The following is a 19652-nucleotide window of genomic DNA, read 5'->3' on the forward strand; positions in this document are numbered from 1 at the left end:
TGCTATCATTAGCTTAAAAATAAAATGAGACACCAGGATTTGAGTAATGCTAGCCTTGACAGAATGAGAAGAGTGAGTAGAATTATTTTGCAACAGAAAGTGATGTTGTGGGTACAATGAAAAACTTCTCATTATCTTCACATTATCTCATTATTAACACTGCAGTTTCGCTTGAAAGCACACAATGAAACTTTAGTACATATTTAGTACATACAAAGTTAATTAAGGTTCTTACCCATCATCGGCAATTTTGAGTTTATCCTCATCAGAAGAATCATCACTTGATGAAATGATGGCTTTTGATTTGATCTTTCCTTTCATTGAAGGAGGCAGACGTTCTGGTTTGGGCTATATAGAAGAAAAGCAAAGGGTGGCTTGTTCATATGGCTGGTTAAAGCACACTGCCCAAATGTAGAAACATATTCCTAAAACTAGAAATGCTTTTGAAAAATTTTCCATTTACTCTCACTTTTAATTCTAGATGTCTTGGAAATATCCCTTTCATTCCTGAAGCAGCAACAGGATAGGAGGATAAAAATAAGCTCAAAGGCAGTTTGCTATAGGACAAACATCAATCTCTCTTGACTAGTGTACTCCTGAACTCCAAAGGCATATTTAAACAGTGATGCAGTTGCTCAGAATTTAACTTACAGCCTTCTTTTTCTCTGCTTTGGGTGGACGTCGTTTCTTAGGTCTTGGACCATTTTCATGTTCTTCATCATCACTCCCCTCATCTGCTTTCTGGGGTCTTAAACAGAAGCATATTTTATATGATGCAAAGCATAACATCGCAAAAAAACCTAACACATGCAAAAATATCAGTCTCAAGAAATGTCCAGTCTATCACGTGTTATTTGTACTTCTTTTGTAGAATGGCCGTTCAAGTCTCATAATGCTGATGTGTGAATAAAAATTAATCATATGACCTCTTGACAATGTTCATTTTTTAAACTGTTAGCATGAGAATATACTTAAAAGCCATACTATCTTCTCAGGGAAATCTAACATTAAATTATCAGTTACCTCCTCCTCTTCTTCTTCTTTCTCTCACCCTCCTCTTCTTCCCCATCCTGTTCACTACCACTGCCCTTCCTCTTCTTTTTCTTTCTAGAAACAGGCAGGTCTTCATCACTGTCATCGTTGACGAATTCATCAAATTCCCCTGCTCCTTTTTTGGAACGCTATAATAAATAAAAGCCCCACAACATAGCTTATTATTCACACTCCAGTTAAAAAGCTACCAGAAAACAATTCAAAATAGCAACTTTATATGAAAACATTTTTCAATATATGCAGATACAGACTTTCTTGTGCCAACTTTTTCATAACCTCTAGATAGATATAATTTAGAAACTGGTTCCAAATTTGCACATAAATAGCCTTCTGCTATTTTAACAACTGAAAAACAGATTTCAGTGATGCCACTATGCTTGGAACTTTTAAGTATTAGCCTCCAATTTTTACATTTGGGTATTAAACCTGTGCAGTTTCATGCAGTGGAGCCTAAAAGCTTGAAATTAAAAACCTCTGCTATTGCAAGAGACCATATATCAAAAAAGCAAAAATGAAGGAGATTTAAAATAAATACATAAATTCTGTTTACCCTGCCTCCACCACCACCACCACGTTTTTTCTCCTTTGATCCTTCTACTTCACCAGTGAACATCAGAATATTTTTGGTTTTCTCCACATATTGAGCTCTTTGTTCCAGAAGTTTCTTCTGTTCTTCTTTTTCTCTTAGGCGCTTCTCTTCCTGAAACAGAGGGAAAACCAACCATTACTACTGTGTTTGCAGCACTGTGACGACTATAATCACAGATGTATTGATTATTTACTACCAAGAAACTAGAAAATTGACTTTTGACAGTATGTCTTCTAGAAGGTCCACATAGAGAAAAAAAAAAGTTTCTATAAGCCTGTGGTAGAGTAGGTAAAAGTCCAAAAGAACTGTTGCACCAAGTGCTTCCTCATCCAGCCTGCCAAATACACAAATTTTATTTCACTATAAAAATAAAACCTTATTTCTGATGCTATGAGAAAGACTATCACCTATCAGATGTAACATCTGCTGCTAGCACTTCCTCTAAGAAAAATAGCTACTAGACATTAGTACATATATTAGAAATACCTATCAGACATCAGTAACAGCACGTACCACCAAAGACCAACACAAGCATATTGCTGATATGTATACTTTTTAAAAATATAGTTTTAAAAAATATAATATACAGAATGTAACAGAATAAAACCTGTTCTTTAAGTAGTTTTTGTCGAAGCAGCTCCTTTTCTTGCTCTTGCTTTGCACGCAGCTCCCTCTCTTCTTCATCCTGCTTGCGTGCCCGAGCAACATGATACTGGGCTTGACTCAGTAAGTCAGAGCATTGCCTGTAACATGAAATGTTTTGAAGTAAAGGAAGGTGGAAAACATACTACAAGAAACAGTTTTATAAGTGGCATATATCACACTATGTTCATATCCCAAATAAAAGAAACAAAAAGCTAATTGAAATAACGCAGAAGAGTAGTACAGATTATTCCGTAAACTAATCTGTAGTAAGTGAGTTTATCTTGCAATATACAATCTTGCTTCACACTTAAAATTTAGCCAAGTCAAACACAAAAACTACCACATGAACATAAAAGGAATCATCCCAACTAATACGGACAGCTTCAGAGGTATGGTTAATAAGAGCTTGTATTTAACCACAAAGTACTAACAAACCTAATCAAAAAGCAGCTAGAAATAATCCATCTTAAAAAAATCAATTGTGTAAGAGTTAAGTTTGCATAAAGTGTTCAATTCTCATGAAACATTAAAGACACTTTAAATACCCTTACTTAACATTTCAATGGCACTTCTTTTTTGATATTAAGATTAACATTTTCTTCTCTTCTCTGTACAAAGTGTTTTAACGATACCCACTTAAGATGCAGAGTGCACAATGGATGACACATGTTATTTGTATATGGCTATGAAAAACTTAGAATAATGTGCAATAACAGAAACACAGGGCATACTGAGTGAAAACCTAAGAACCAAGTTTACAAGGAAACTGATTTGAACAGGCTCATGTACAAGCTCATTACTCTGAGCAAAAGTTAAAGATTAGACTCTGCAAAACAAAAGTTCTTCAAGTTTCAGTAACTGAACCATGCTATTCACCCATGAACTACCTCAAAGTCTCCATGAAAGCAAACTTGCTATTAGATTATGTTTAAAGTCAAAACAGTGAGAGCTAAAGATGTTTAAATAAATGTTACTGCACTCTCACTGATGGGAAATTTGCCATTAAACCAGGTAAGTTTTACAGGCTCCAGCTAATGACAGACATCACATGTTTAGAGTTTTATACTACACAAAAGCGCTAGAAAGCAAGGACAAGAAAAGAAGGAAACAAAAATAGGGAGTAATTATGTTCTAAGAAATTGTCAGCTGAAATTTTAGAATCCAGTGTTAATATGAAAAAACAAGACAAAAATATTCTGGTATGTGAATGAAGGATTTGTTTGTAGTTTTGTTTTTCAGTTTTGTTTGTGTTTTTCTTGTTTGTTTGTGTGGGGTTTTTTTGTTTTGTTTTGGTTTTTTCCCATCTATTTGTTTGTTTGTTTGTTTATGTTACCTGGCTTCTGTAGCAGCAAGTGCCAAGTCAAATCTCATCTTATCACCTACTTTACTCAAGTAACTGAAGTACCTGGAGGAAAAAATACAACAAAGCAAATATGGCATTACTTACATTTTTGTTGTAATTTTCCCTTAAAACAAGGCATTTACTCCTGCGACAACCCCAAAAAAATCAACAGACAAGGAAATCTCACTATTTTTCTCCATGTGCAGCCCCTTCTAACAGTATAAAAATCATTCAGAGTTCTCCACATTTGAAACATTCTAAAACCACTCTAGAGCAGAAGAAAAACCCAGAACAGATTTTTTTCTAAGATATCATTTACGGGTTCCTAGCAATTACTGTCTGCAGTAGATTTATTACTTATCTGTCATACCTTAAGTGCTAATTTCCAAAATGTGACAGTCATCTGAATTTTTAGTTAATGGGTAGAAATTAAGGCCTTCATGCAATTTTCTCAGGATAATAACAAGGTTCCAACTGAATTTAAGCTAGAATTCATGTTTGAATGTCTGGTTTGCATTATCTAAAGTACCAGAAGTGTGAAATGCTTGCTTGTATGAAAGGCTGCCTTTAGTTGACAAAACTACTGAAAGGCAACATCTGTCCTCAACAGCAGAGCTTGGAATGCATAAAGAAAGCACCAGCTACACCAGCAATATCTAGGAGCAGAATAAATGGTTGAAAACCTTCTGTTCAAAGATGGTGTCAACTGGATCACATAAATCATGTTTTCTGCCCAGATTTTTTTTTTTTTTTTAAAGAGAACTAAAAGATCTCTTAAGAGAGAGCTCACAAAAGATCTCATGTAAGAAACTGCTTCTGTTCTAAAGCTACAAGAGTACTTAGGCTTTTCTTGCTAACAGAAGGGCAAAAGCAGTTTTCATGGACTATCAGTCATGAACTAGGCTTATATAATATAGATTTGCTTGTAAGCTGTTTTGAAAGAAATTGTCAAAAAAAGTATAAATTCATGGAATATTTTAAAACTTTTTTTTCAACTATGCTTTTCCAAAAACTGCATCTTGATCAAAGTAATACAAAACCCTTTGGGAAATATATAGTGGCCACCTGGCCAAACAAAAGTGGCTCTGGAGCAAAGGCTGAATGTGCAGCTTTGTCAGGTCCAATATTTTTTTTTTCTACTAGAAACTCTTGAATTACATAGAGTGCTTCACCAGAGATGATTGGTCTTCTTACCACATTTGTGACCTATATTTCAAATTTACTGTAAAGGAACAACAAAACAGGTTATAATGATTAGGAGTAAACTATCTTTACCTGTGGGCTAGCTCCAGTTCTTTTACAGCATTAAGCACTTCCTTTAGATTGCTTTTTTCATCTTTCAGGACAGAGGTAGCTAGTCTTTGTAGCACTAAAGCCACATTGAACATAAGGACTGTATCACTTGGTGCTACATGCCTGGCCTGTAAATAAAAAACTTGTTCTTAAGATATGCTACAACACGATAAAGAAGTATACTAGTTACATGCCAAGAATAAGCACCATTATTTCAATCCCAGACTAGAGAATTTAGAAAGATACAAACATGCATCAACTTACACTAATTTTATTCTCTGATATATATGCTTTATATTTGTACCTTTAACAAAGTTTGTTTGCATTCCTGTAACTTGCCACATTTGAAGAGTGCCCGGGCCAAATATAACAACACTTCAGTATTTTGATGCTTATAGAACTTTCTGAGGCAGTTTTCATACTGAAATGGAGGGGAAAAACAGAAAATCAAAATTAAGAGGTGACAATGATTATTTTAGTTAGTTAAGTCCAGCAAATGTTTCTATTTCTAAAAAGCATTACTGCTAACATGTCTTTGGTTTTTAAGAAAGTGAGTCATGCTGCTACATGGATGCCTCCTTTTCACTGATCAGAAAAATTCTTTCTGCTATTCCATAGCAAGTACTTGATTTTTCTGGCAACTTGCATCAGTCCAGGAGGCTCTGTAGGTCTTAAAATACAACAGACTACTTTGCAAGTACCATCTATTGTTAAAGTCCAACAAACACAAGTCATTTTAAGAGTACTCAATTGTTCTTTGTAGTGTGGGGGCAGGGAATCTACTGTCTTTATTCACAAAGGATATTTTACAAATTAAAATACATTTCATGTAGTAGTTCCATATATCTGATGCAATTAGTTAAAAAACCCCACACCTTTCAGACAATGCCAAATTTCTTCTGTCCACCAAGCTGAATAACTTGGCATGCCAAGGAACATCTAGTTCTTCTAAAGTGTTAAAGAAGATTTGTTACTATAGGTTCTGTGAGTCTAGAATTAAAGTTCAAACAGTTATAAAATTTATCCTTTCAAGTAATAAGTGGCTTTTATTTGACATACCCTTTTCTCAAGGAATCATTCACCCTTTCTAAATTTCAAAAAAATTAAGAAATACAAAATAATTTTTATTTCCAGCTCAAATACAAAAACTGGTCTGAATTGCAATGCCTGAAATCACTACTCTTGGATCACAATGTGTTGTGAGCACCCAAATTTCACTTGCCTTTAGAGTCAAAGACTTTATATTTGGCTTAAATCTTTGTATACATTATGGTAGAAAACTCACTAGAATAACTGCTGTGGCTGCAGCAAGCTAGGCTATTAAATTCCATCTGTCTCCCTTTGAGTCAAATATTGTGTATTTCAGATTGTAGCTTGTACTGACAGCATAGCAGAACCCAGGGAACAACCGAACACCACAGTAAATAAACACCTGTCTACTAAGAGCTTTATTAACTATATTAGTGAATGAATACAGTCTTTTTCTGACAAAACGAAAGGTGAAAATGACACCTAGTTTCCCACTGTAATTCACTGATTAAACAACAGCTAACATTGGACTTTCATTTGCCCTTTTGTCAATAAAAACAGGTAAGATGTTAAGAAGATAACAGACCCCATTCAAACAGAACGAATCTGATCGTGTTACCAAAGGCTTTTAACAGTCATTCACTGGGGCAGTGACCACTGAGGTATTGATCAAGTAAGAAAGGCCTAGTATCTCTTCCTTATAACTATCACAAAAAGCTTCAGGACAGCTCTGAATTAAGTATTTTTGAACCTTAATATGCACTCAAACTTAATGAAATAAGTATGTTCTGAGCTTCTGTCCTGTGCAGAATATGCCTTTTTTTTTTTTTCAATTTAGTTAGAGTAGGTTGACATTTGGAAGTTAGCTTGATTGAGCAGGTTGAACTAGATGACACAAACAGATTTCTTCCAACATGAACTATCTTGTGATAATAACTGTGGTGAGAGAAATCATGACACAACCATCTTTTCAGACAGCTCCAACTGTCATTTATTTATGCAATCATTTGCAAGAACAAAAAGTGTTGCTAATGAAAAAATCCCAGTAGTAAATGCATTCACTTACTTCAATAGTATCTGAATGTAAACCATATACTGTAACTACACTGACTGAAACTTCTCTCTGACTAAAAATTAATTCCAAGACCAAAATTCAAACCCAATTATGTTTTAACTCTGCTACCAAAAAAAGTGTACAAGTTGGTAGGTGCTTGGTTACTTCTTACCCACATTTGGCAGTTGATTTTTAAATCTAAATTTGACAGTCAACAGCATGCTAGAAAAAGACCTGTAACTAGTTCAGTTACTATTCAGAAACTTTTGCAGCTGCTATGACAGCAGAGAAGCATCCAGAAGTCATCTAACCCAACATATTATGAGGTTCAATTTAGAGATGTTACCATCTGCACAGCACTGATGTACTGTTTCTGTTCTACGTAGATATGTGCCAAATTCAGCCACACATCACTGATATCTGCTGTTGCCTCTCTCACTTGGGCAAAGACATCACGAGCTTCACGGAAATATCCTTTATGTGCCAAGACAGCTCCTAAGGGTAAAGCAATATGTACAGTGTAAGCTTCCAGGTTCCTGTACCATGTACTTCAACCAAAGAAAACCAAATATTGCTTGAAGAAAGTTCCCCATTAAAGTGACATAGCTGCCATACTAAAGCTACTCTTTCCTGTGCTCTCTTACCATAGTGTTCAGGGCCTGCAAAAGCAAGTCTATATTAAAGCACGAAACACAAGAAAATGATCACCTATGAAGGAAAATTGGAATCTAATATTCACCTATGCCATTAGCAGCATACAAGTTCTTTGGATCATTTCTGAGTACTTGCTTGTAGATTGCTAATGCACGGTCTTGATGACGCTTCTCCTGCAGAAAGAAGTATCCCAATTGGATCACTCACTTCCATAACAGAGTATTAAAAGATCTACCCATAAGTTTTATGGACTATAAGATGCCAACAGGCATCAAGAAAAGGCTCTGAGTAGCTAAAAAGTGTACAAAAATTAAATAAAACCACACACAATGCAGACAGATGCCCATTACCTTTTCTCTGTCTCTTGTGGGTTGATGTAGAGTCTGCAACCAGACATTGCCAAGAGCCAGCATGGAATAAGTATCATTTTGTGTGGAAGGCTGTTTCAGTATTCTTTCAAATTTCTTCTGTCCTGGACCCCACTCTTGTTTAGCCAAATGAAGATTGCCAATCAGAGACCAAGCATCTGGATGGTCCTAAAGAAAAGTTCACTGCAAGTTGCAAAAGCATCACCTTCCATTGCAAGGTTACCTTTAAGTATAAAATGCTATTTTTCTTAAATAGAATTCCATATTCAAAAAAATAGAACAAAACAACACAACAAACAAAACCACAGATATCCCAGTAGTTCTCTCTTCTTCCCCTAGTTTATATGAACAAAATAAAAATGCAAGAAAAGGAAAATAAAGTTAAGTTTTTCAATTGTTTTACCTTTAAACACTTCAAGAGTTACAAACCTGATTTATCTGAAGTGCTTCTTTAAACCAATCAGAGGCCTCATAAAAATTTCCTTTATCCCTAGCCATAGCTCCCAACCGCAAGTAGCCTAAAGATAAAAACAGAAAATAAAATAAAAATTAGGAAACAGGTTAAAACAATCTGAAACAAAGACAATATTGGCCATGCATGAATTTCAAAAGCAGTCTTTTTCTTGGTCTGCTAAAGACAGCAAGCATTAAGACACCTTTCATATTCTATTCACAATGAGACACACCACGTGGAGAGGAACATCCATCCACAATGGTGATACAGAAATTGCAGATTTCTATGTTAAAACGTAAATGTTTTTAATTGGTTTCATAAATTAAAGACAATTAAGAAACCTCAAGTAAAGAAGGATACATCACTTTCACGGTTCTCCTCGCTCCACTTTAAACAGCTATCCCATCTCTGCAAGCTTTGGGAAGAGTATCAGTTGGCAGGTGACAACAGAAAGCAAGCAGAGAAAAGGCTATAGTTTAGGCTGGGGCACATCATGTGCTGCAGCTTGCTCAGCAAGGGCTACGACCTTGCCTTTGCCACATATCACAGGTCAGCTACTTGGGGGCAGGATTCCAGAAGTGGAGTGAGGAGAAAAAAAAAAAAAAAAAAAAAAATCAAGATGTGCCATGGAAGCTGTGCTAACATGCTCAACAGCCCTTCTTCCCTGGAGGAAGGCCAAGGTCCAAGATAAAGTTATTCTCCCAGAGGGTCTGTATTTCTACCCACAGAGGTGGAGCTAAGAGCCTGGGCACAGCAAGTCGATGACCTTGATTGCACCCAAATGCCGAGATGCAAAAACTTCGATGCAGGTGGGGAGCAAGTGAGTAAAGGTGTGCAAGTCTAGATAAGCTAATTCTGCTAGGTTCTTGAAGTACAGTATGATTTACCAATAACTAGAAGGCTTAAAGGTACTTTAAAGATTGGACTTCAAAGACGATGCAGGCCTTAAGGCAAAAAAAAAGGCACAGAATATAGCAGGTATGCAAGAAGGCACCAAAACTACGATGTAAAGAAGTGAAGACAGATATAAGGAGACCAGAAAACACTGTAAATGGGAAGACATTTTGTATTATAAGCACTGTGGAACTAAAATACCAAGTGTTTCTTACAATCAACGTAATTAGGATGTTCTCTTAAAATGTTTTTATACAGCTTTTCCGCTTCATGAAATTCACACATCGCCTCATATAGTCTGGCAAGGTTATAGGACGTTGTTACAGAGATAGCATTATAATAATGCTCATCATGTTCAGCTTCTGCTTTTGCACGATCCAGTGATGCCAAAAAATATTTCTAAAGCAGAAAAAAAGAAAAAAAAGGAATAAAGCATTCCAGAATATTCTTAAAGGAAAACTTCAGGGTGATGAAGAAACTCAGTTCAAACTTTTCATGTACCTTGGCTTCTCCCAAGTTTCCGAGCCTGAAGTGCAGAGCACCCACATTATTCAAAATCTCTGGTGGGACATCAGCCTGTACTTTCTCTTGCAGAATGCGTGTGGCTGTACCATAGGCTGACAGTGCACCCTTTACAAAGAAAGAAAGTGGATGAAAAAAAACAAGAGAATGGGCTCTTAAGAAAAGCACACACATTAACTCACCAAGTGTGTATTAATAATACCTGTATATCAGTCTGTTCTAGAATTTGGGCTAGCTCAATCCATGCCTCTACATCATCAGGATATTGTTCAGTGACTTTCTTTAGATGACCCTGAAAAACAGCAGAAAACAATTATGCCTCTTTGTGAGCATAAACTGTTTAACATAAATAAATAAATAAATAGAATCCCCCAAAAGAATGAAGGTATTAACTGTAACACTAGAAAGATACACCATACTGTAAAAGAAAACATCCTAAACATTTGCACAATTTAGTCACAAAAAAAGCATTAGTTTCCTTCCTTCATTATTGTACATACCAGTAGAACATAATATTCAATTAAAGCATTACAAAAGCAAACCCTGCTACATTCACATGAAAAGCTAGAAAAGTGATGTCTAACTTTTTTTTTTCCCCCATTTATTTACCCAACACTAGATGGGTAAAAACTCTCCCATTTAAAAAAAAAAAAAAAAAAAAAAAAAAAGGTGTCTTAGCTTATCTGGAAGGTCAGTGTTACAAGTGCTTGCTGGAAATCACTAGCTAATCTGCTACCTTCAGGAATTCACTAGCTAACTTACCATCTTTAGAGAATTTTAACTTATGTGGGAAGAATTCTGCCTTTTTCATAGTACCAAATACAAACAGAAGGCTGACACTCCTCTAAATTCCTGGACTTACTTTAGCCAGAGCCCAGTTCCAGTCTCAGTTCTCTCCAGAAGCTGTGACTCTCAACCTCTCATGACAACCAATATTAAATATCTATACCTACAGCCAAGCAACACCGAGTTTTATGCAACTTAAGGTACAGTCTGATGAAAAGTTCTACTCTTGAATGTAAAAGTACAAGGCTAGCAGACACAAAACTCACCTTCGCAATATCCCGTTTCTCCTGGTCTTCTGAAGCTGCATAAAGAGATCCAAGGATTTTCATAGTTTCGTAATTGTTAGGATAGGCTTTCAAAACTTTTTCAAAGCATTGTGATGCATTCTCTTTGTCTCCTCGATAAATGTACATTTGACCCAATCCAAAAAACGGAAGAACAAAAGAAGATGAGGCAAACTGAGTAGCCTGGTAATAATACTGGAAAGCTTGATCATAATCTTCCTAATAAAGAAGAAGTACATAAAGAACAGGTAGTGTTTTTACAGGTAATCTTTGTATGAACTTCTGTAACATACTTTTAAGTGTAGTCTCTAAAGGGCGCTTTTAAAAACCTCCCTACCTGTACATGAAAGGACCTCGCCAGCTGATAACAACTCTCTGCCTGCATTGCTTCAACTTCCGTATTATGGAAAGCATGAAGAGCCAAGTGTTGTACTTTACCATAGTCCTGAAAAAAAAAAAAAAAGGAAGTGAAATGAAACTTGAAAGCCTTCACTTTACTTATGGGCAAGTAATTTATTACTTAAACAAGGATGGAAGAAAAAGAAAGAAGACTTAGCCATAGCACTAAATAAATTAGTAACAACAGATTCAGGTTTAGTGGTTACTGTTCGTTTCTCTATCTCATATTTTAGAGCATGGAAGAGGGGGAAGAGATAAAAATAAAACCCAAGCAAAATACTTCTGAACACAAACGTGGCCTTGACTTAAGAAATAAATCTACCTTTTCTTGGCTTTCTTGAGAAAAGTTTATAGAAAATTTAAGTCAAAAACTTTATGCTTGTCTATCTAGATTAACAGTTCCATATCAGGCACCAGTCAGCTTGATGAAATAAGATGGAATATAACACCAGAATCTTTGCTGTTCAGAGGTTACCAAGTATTTAACTGTAAAATTCCACAGACCTCTTACCTTCTTGAAGAAGAAGTGATTAGCCAAATGATTCAACACCATAGGATTACTGGGATCAATTGTGTAAGCCCTAGAGAGGAGCTGAACACCATTCTTGATGGAATCAGCCTAAATAAAACATTGACAGCTATTAGCAGCACCTCAATACCTGTATCTTATTAAGATGTTCAAAACTATTCTTCAGTCTAGGCCATTGCAGGAATTCTGACAAAACCTTGTTGGGCTAACTAAACAGTAAATTTGGCTACTGGCCTTTCTCCCTGCAGCACACAGATGGAAAATGGCAAATGAAGCTGCCACCACACAGGGATGGAAAAAAGCAGAGTGAGATTTCCCAGGGGGAAAAAAAAAAAAAACAAACACCAACACTAAAACCTTAGTCTTGGTGTCCTTTGACATTTCACACTTGCACTGTATGGCAGCTTCCTACTGTTCTATGTCACTAGTTCCTTTTTGGTTTTCATTTCAAATTTTTATGCAATTTGCTCAACAGTTTAAGGAAAATATTCTCATGTTCAAACTTCAGATGTTTAATTAAGAGCTACTAGAAATTAAGTTCTAATTTTTTTTAAAAATGGTAGAAGTTTGCAGTGTTTACATACAGATATTATTATATCAACTTACTGTTTTCTAAAGAAACTTTACAATTTAATGAAAGTTTCCCATGGGTATAAATCTGATGTAAGTACAATTTCAAATCCATAACTGAAAAAAATAATTGCTATTTATTTAGGAAATCCATGAGAATTCTATCACAAACACATCAACTTAAATCAGTATTTCTTTCTGAACAGAAACAGCAATAGTATCTAGTAATCGTAACATCTTAGCTTTATTTTGCAATGAATATCAGCAGAATGCTATCTTATTGAACAGACCAGGTTTTATGAGGTAGAGACATGAGTCCAATAGGCACTCAAAAAACAATTTGTTTGAAAAGGCTTACAAACAAACAAACAAAAAAAAAGGCTGTTTGTTCCAAACCTAGCATAACAATGTACCTTGATTAGAAGATATTAAATCATTCTTGGTTTAATTTTCAAAGGCAAAGAGGTTTTATAATTACACTAGTGTATGCCTGAGTTCTCTGATAATTTGAGTCTCATGTTCAATTTCAACTAAATCAAATAAAGAGAGGTCTCAAAGCTCTTAAGTGCTTTGAGATAGATCTCAGTGAGAACAAAATGTAGTCTCAATCCTGATTTGACATCATAACATCTTCTAGGAGGGAGAAACGCTAGAAATATCTAAGCACAGAAAAGATGTCAATTAGTAGCTTGCAACTCGGAGAGAATCTTTTCCTCCAGAGAAAGATTTCTCCCTCCCCCATGTCTTTGACGTTACTAACTTCACAGTGCAAGTTGTGAAAACAGTCTGAAGTAAAGGACAGATGATACTTTTATTACAAAGGACAAAAAACATATTTGAGTGTGTCAGCTTTCAATCACAGCCTTTCAAAGCTTAAAGAATTCATCCCTTGACTTCAGTCAAAAGACCTTCAGGGAAAAATATTACCAAGTTTCATTAGTTTCTCACCCATGGATTATTTATTAAAATTTTACTTCAGAATATTTTCTGTTTTCTCTTTTAGGAAAGAAAACTCCCATGCCTACATTTTTTTAGAATTTTTCATGGAAATTTTAAGGTTGTTTTTTTCCCTCTGACATAGTAAACTAAACAATTTTTGGACATTCCATGCTAACAAAACACCTTTCTAGGGAGCTATATTTTTTACAGATAGCATAGCACTAAATCTAAGCAACATACAATTATATGACAATTTTTAAAATTTACTCTTTGGGAACACCTGCCATTGATAACTCCCTTAGTATGGGTTAATCATCTCAGATCTTATGATGCAAATTAAGCTGTGTGAGTGTATGTATTTTTCTAGTTATACATCTAGAGAGGCAGGATCACCACTTTATCATTGTTTCATCAGTCTAGTTAAAATCTGTTCTTGTCTGCTCTGGTTTATCACATGGCATGCATGGTAAGGCAGCTTGAATACAGCTTTAACACTTGTTCAAAAGCTTATTTCCCTGGAAGCTTGAGACTAATCTCCTGGGACTGTGTCTTTTATCTCCACCTTTCTGTTAGCATGATTCTCTTTCAAAAAAAAATTCCTGATGCTCCAGAATAGAACTGACATTGTAAGCGAGTTCTCTAAGTGTTTGAGGACCTTCAGAGCACCCTGGGCACAAACTGATTTAGTTAACCTCCACAGAGTCACAAATTACTAAGTCAGAATAGCTATTATACATATTACAACTATTGCTCATTAAAGTACAATTTTGAAATTGGCACTTCTGAATTTTTGTTGGTGATTGGACAGTCATTCACTCATCTCACCATGAATTTTTATTATTTTAATTAAAATAGTTAACTTAGCACTGCTTCTTTGTACTTAACATCTCTAGAAGAAACAGAGTTGAAAATTTTTAACAATAGAAGGAAGTTATTCAGAAAGTGCTTCTTGCATCACAAACACGTATCTGTAGCAACATTCAATAGTGACGCAGTCTTAAAAGGACTTAGGAAACTTATCACCCTTTTTAAGAACTAGACTACCTTTCAAAGGATAAAAAGTTTGCTTTTTTAGATAAGTAAACTGAGTATAGAATCTTGTGAAGTCAGACCCACCTCTTTATTATTGAGTTCCAGAACAGCCAATCCAACCAAAGCCCCCACACATTTTGAATTCAGCTCCAGAGCTCTGCTGAACGCTAAGCGAGCTTTTTCCAGCTTGTTCAGTTTCACGAAGCAGTGGCCCATACCTAAGCGAACCTCAGCTACAGAACAAGATGACACCATTCAGAATTACAAAATTTCAACTTTATGACTTCGTTTGCATTCTGGACATCAATTAAACTGAAAGGGGAATTTTTATTATTTCAAAAACCTATAAAAACATCTAATGCTGTTTTTAGAGGCAGCCTCCCCTTGGCAGCAAGACTACCATGAACAGATTAGTAAGACTTTATTACTTTGTACACCCCAGACCATTGCTCTGTATTTCCAAAAAACTCTGGAACTAATACAGAGAATTCGCATCACATTGCCCTTTCAGACTGCCTGAGAGGTAAGAATACTGAGATATTTACATACAGCAGATTCAAATCTGTGTCTGTGTGAAAAAGGGGAATGAATAAAAGATGTTTAAAAGTAATGCTTGCATTTCTAAATTCACTTTTGCAGCAATGACTCTTGTGCTGAACCAGACTACAGAATACTCATAAACTTTGTAATAAATTCTTTTGCAGATTGGTTATTGCAAAGTATACTACATCTCTCAAGAAACTTCAGAGTATTTATGATCCTAACGTAAATACCATAAACTAGTATCTCTAAATCCCATGCATCGCTTTCACAGCCATTACTGATAGATTTGCCAAATTAAAAAAAAAAACAAAACGATCATACAACACCAGAAAACACATCATGCACTACAGGTAGAACTTCACTTTTCATGTCTTGTTCCATTATTAATGCTAATATGCCATTTTATTAATCCTTGTTCCAAGAGCTTCCAGACAGGTTCTGCAACAGTCTTCAACAGTTCACCCTTCCCCATACAATTTTAACTTCTCTTACATGTAACTTCTCCTTTTCTAATAGCTCTTTAAGAGGTAATAATTACAAAAAAAAAAAGAGAAGTATTTTCATAAACACAATTTCCCTCATTAACAGTTAATGAACACTTCAAGTCAGCAAACACCTAAACTCCTCTGTAATGGGGGCTGGGTTTTTTTTTTTTGACATACAGATCACAAAAAATCCCTCAGGTATTTGAACTATGAAGACTTGAGTTAGTTCACAAGCACAGCAAATAATTCCAGTAGCAAATACTTCATTTTACCTGGACAACCTGGATTGGTACGCAATGCTTTCTTGTAGTAGGCAAGGGCTCCTCTATAATCTTTCTTGTTGAAAGAAATGCATGCTTTACCTGTTACAAATAAACCAGAAATATAAAAAAAGCAGTTATAAATCAGAAGCTCGTATCATTTGGTAAACCTGTGCTGTGCTTATTTTCAAAACTTACAGTTAAAAAATTAACAGAAAATCTCGGACATCTACAACTTCTATTACCTTTCATGATGTCAAGTGCATTTAAAAAAAAAAAAATCAAACATGGCAACACATTACATTTAGTTTCTTGGTTTTCCACAGAAGCAATTCTTTCTAGTCCAGAGGAAAGACATTTACTAAGACTAATAAGCAAACAAATTAAAATACAAGTGTTACAGCCCACTGACTCCTCACTACTGGTATCTTCACCTTTAACAAAGTACACAGCTTGACTGGCATCATCATGGAAACATAAGGAGTTGGACTGGATGTATGCCCACAGGCCTCAGAAGACAGTAGCTAACGCTATACTTTTCCCCATCTTTTCCACCTTTACATACTTCCCAATTTTAATCTCTATCATGTGTTTCTGGTGAAAAGTGCATACTCCTTTATGACACTCCTCCTCTCTACTCATACATACACTTTCTTCAGCACATAATTCCAAAACTCAACTGAGAGACCAGGTTTTTACACAAATACCAAAAACTCATACCAAGAAGGGCAGGAATATTATTTGGAGACTGGTTGAGCACAAAGTGGAATTGTGCATCAGCTTGATCCATCTTATCACCTTCAAGCAGACAAAAGCAGGCTCTTCCCAACAAATGATTCTATATAAGGAAAAAAAGATGTGCCATACATGTATCTTAGTAAAATGTGAAGCTTAGACTACATGAATTACTAACTGGCTATGCTATAATGCTTTCCACAATTAATTTATTTCACTTTATATCAAAAGAAAAATAAAACAAAGAGTCTTCATCATCCACTTCGGAAGTTCACATATTATCAAGCAAGACAGTAACAACCAATTCTTCCTTTCCAATGCCCAAAAGCTGACAGACAGTTCTATCAGACTTTCCAAGCTAGAGAGAATTATTCCTAATGGCACTATACACATTTCATATACTTCCAAGTTTTGCTTACATGTACTACACTAACAGACTTTAAATCCTGAGTAGTTTCTATCTTCCCTTTAGTGACTCAATACTTGTTGTCGTCTTTACGATCACTAAATTAATTTACAAATACGAATTTCTAAACAGATTTTAGTTTTACCTGATCATACATGATAATTTTGTCAGCCATAGTATACAGCAAGGTAGCTTGTGTAATGAGCTCCTTCTTGTTATCTTTGTTCTTCTCCTTTCGAGCCTGTTGTACATAGTATGCTGCCAGAGTGTCCAGACATGTCATCTGATCTTTTTCATGGTCTCTGTAGTCCAAGTTACCATCTATGCGTGCAGCTTCCAACAGCTTCACAAAGTCTTCTGTTTTTCCTTGTTTGTAGTATTCCAGCTATAAACCACATTTTTAAAGAAAATTCAATGCCAGTGAGTAAGCAACATATTGAGTTGATGCTTTAGGTGTTACATAGATTCTTTTTCCAGAGTGTATGGATAAATCAGACATAAATGTAGGTGGAATCAGACAAAGGCACTCCAATATTGCCAAATATTTTTCTGTCATCATCCCAACTTAGTATTTTTATATTCAAACACAAGCCTTTCAGCTATTTGTAACTGAAGAATCAACTTTTTCCTCTGAACTTCTTTGACCTTCTGCACATTTCATCACACTTCCCATGCTACAAATATTGCCCCCTTCTTTTTTATGAGGTACATAATCAAAGACACAAACCAGGAAAACTATGGATTGAGGGGAAAAAAAACCCCAAATTTAGAAAGTAGGACTCAAGCAGCATTGTTTAATAAAAAAAGATTCAATTAAAAAAAAATTCTTATTAAAACAGCAATATCTGACCCAAAATCTGTGACTGAATAACCCCATTAAGCTCCTGTTCAGAATTCAGTTATGACTGATCACAAAAGTAAGAAATTGGAAATTACTATTTGATTATCTGAATATATTTAAATATAGAACTGACATATATACTAACCGCTAAGGCAATCCATATGTGCAGTTGAGTGTGTTCCTGTTTCAGTATACTTATAACTTCATCACCCTCAGGTAACTGGTCAAAGTCAAGCTCAATAACCTAGAACCAAACAATACAGACTTTATTTTCACAAGTCAGTAACAATGTTACCTGTCATCAAGCTCAACAGAAGCGAGACATTTCAGTGCACAAAACAAATACTTGTGTTTATGGACAAAGAAAGAAGTGATAATGTATTGTATTCTGTACAAGATAAAAGTGATGGCCTTTCACAGATATCAAGGAAAAGATGTTTGGGTGTCAGGGAGAATTAGGAGAGATGCCAACTCTGCTTCTTTCACTATAGACTTCAGGCTCAGAATTTTTACAGTTCAGATAATAATCAATTTTACTTCACACTGCTGAATTTCTAAAACTTTTCCTACAACTAATACAAAGATCTAGGATACAGTCAAAATCCTCCAAGTAATCAAGTGCCAGAGAATCAATACCTAAGTTTACCTACCTGAGAGCCCTGAAATTTTGCAAAGTCACCTTTATGTCTAAGAAAATGAAGAGATTATTGAAGTGGGAAACATTATAAAAACTGTCTAAATTTCTGAATAGTAACAACTGTAGTCATCATGAGCAAATTATATCGACAACTTTTCATCACACAATCACTGTTTTGCAAATACTATTTCCCACGTTGATCTACTCTTCTGATGGGGAAAACAAGGAAAAAGGAACAGATATTCCCAAGGTGGCACGTTTAAAAACACAGTGTAACTGTCTGTTAATTCACTTGCTACTCAGTCATAGTGCCTTAATAGTAGTCACCTACATTACAACTTAATCTTACATCAAGGAAAAGGTGCAGCTGTATCCAGGCTTCTACCCTGACTACCAATGGAAGGACTCTCTCTCAAGACTGGATTAGAGCAATTCAGTTCATACGGGTTTATAGCTTGATAATGCAAAACCTGAAAGTACCAACAAAACAATTTCTGCTAATATTGTTATTTTTAGTTTGAGTTTGTCTTGCACAGTACCCTCCTGTTTGACAGATAATGATGTTTTTAAATTTGGGCAACCCTCATCTACTAAAATAACTAGAATAGTTATTAATGAGAAATAGATATTACTAGCACAGTAAATAAATACAGAAGTAAAAAAGGGCAGTAGAAGTATTTTATAGCCATGTCTAGTGATTAATGAAAAACTTCAGAATCTAAGTAGTCCTACCCATAACTTGAACAGCAGCACCAAGACCAAACTATTCACTATGACAACCAGGACAGAAATTCTGTCACAGAGAAAACAGCCCTCCAGCACATAACCCACAGAGAGTGAAGTACCTCTGTGAGACTTAAAAACTCAACAGCAGTCATATGGAAATTCGTTAACAGTATGGATCTGTATGTTCACAAAAAACATCTGTCAACCTGTAAGCAACATGTTTCAATACCTTATTCAGATATGATATTAATTTTTTATCTGCCATGGAATGATTTAACTTCAAATTTTATAATACCTGGTAAATTTCAAAATAGTTCTTTTAAATGTTTTTAAGTGTGGCTTGTGACAGTCAACTTTAAATAAAGGAAAATTAAATAAATTCCTAAACCCACACCGAAGTAACATTCCAGAGTTTCCCAAGTGCCCTACCCATGTCTATAGGCTGATTTAAGAACATGCACACTCTTTAAACATCAGTGCAGTCACAAAAATCAGCGTCTAACGAACTTAGGAGAGAATTTAGCTGGACAAGGCCACCGAACACCAGCACAAACTGAAGATTAGATATTGTTCCCAGCAGGAA

At 35.4% G+C, this 19652-nt stretch overlaps 1 protein-coding gene across 1 annotated transcript in view; it reads right to left on the minus strand.

Moving 5' to 3' along the window:
• Positions 1–18393, minus strand: part of CTR9 (CTR9, Paf1/RNA polymerase II complex component) — a gene marked incomplete at its 5' end in the record, with an annotated part of 19102 nt that extends 709 nt beyond the window's left edge. Inside the window, 24 exons of the mRNA XM_008937559.1 lie at positions 236–348; positions 652–748; positions 1024–1181; positions 1604–1753; positions 2250–2385; positions 3621–3692; positions 4905–5050; positions 5227–5343; positions 7352–7500; positions 7745–7832; positions 8010–8195; positions 8457–8545; positions 9591–9774; positions 9877–10005; positions 10100–10189; positions 10950–11186; positions 11305–11412; positions 11878–11985; positions 14521–14669; positions 15737–15826; positions 16445–16562; positions 17011–17250; positions 17852–17950; positions 18357–18393. Of these exons, the coding sequence (XP_008935807.1) occupies positions 236–348; positions 652–748; positions 1024–1181; positions 1604–1753; positions 2250–2385; positions 3621–3692; positions 4905–5050; positions 5227–5343; positions 7352–7500; positions 7745–7832; positions 8010–8195; positions 8457–8545; positions 9591–9774; positions 9877–10005; positions 10100–10189; positions 10950–11186; positions 11305–11412; positions 11878–11985; positions 14521–14669; positions 15737–15826; positions 16445–16562; positions 17011–17250; positions 17852–17950; positions 18357–18393 (3090 nt within the window). The remainder of the gene's footprint in view (positions 1–235; positions 349–651; positions 749–1023; positions 1182–1603; positions 1754–2249; positions 2386–3620; positions 3693–4904; positions 5051–5226; positions 5344–7351; positions 7501–7744; positions 7833–8009; positions 8196–8456; positions 8546–9590; positions 9775–9876; positions 10006–10099; positions 10190–10949; positions 11187–11304; positions 11413–11877; positions 11986–14520; positions 14670–15736; positions 15827–16444; positions 16563–17010; positions 17251–17851; positions 17951–18356) is intronic.
• Between the last annotated feature and the right edge of the window lie 1259 nt (positions 18394–19652).

Source organism: Merops nubicus, unplaced genomic scaffold, assembly GCF_000691845.1.
Source record: "Merops nubicus isolate BGI_N331 unplaced genomic scaffold, ASM69184v1 scaffold19933, whole genome shotgun sequence".
In the NCBI taxonomy this organism is placed as follows: Eukaryota; Metazoa; Chordata; class Aves; order Coraciiformes; family Meropidae; genus Merops; species Merops nubicus.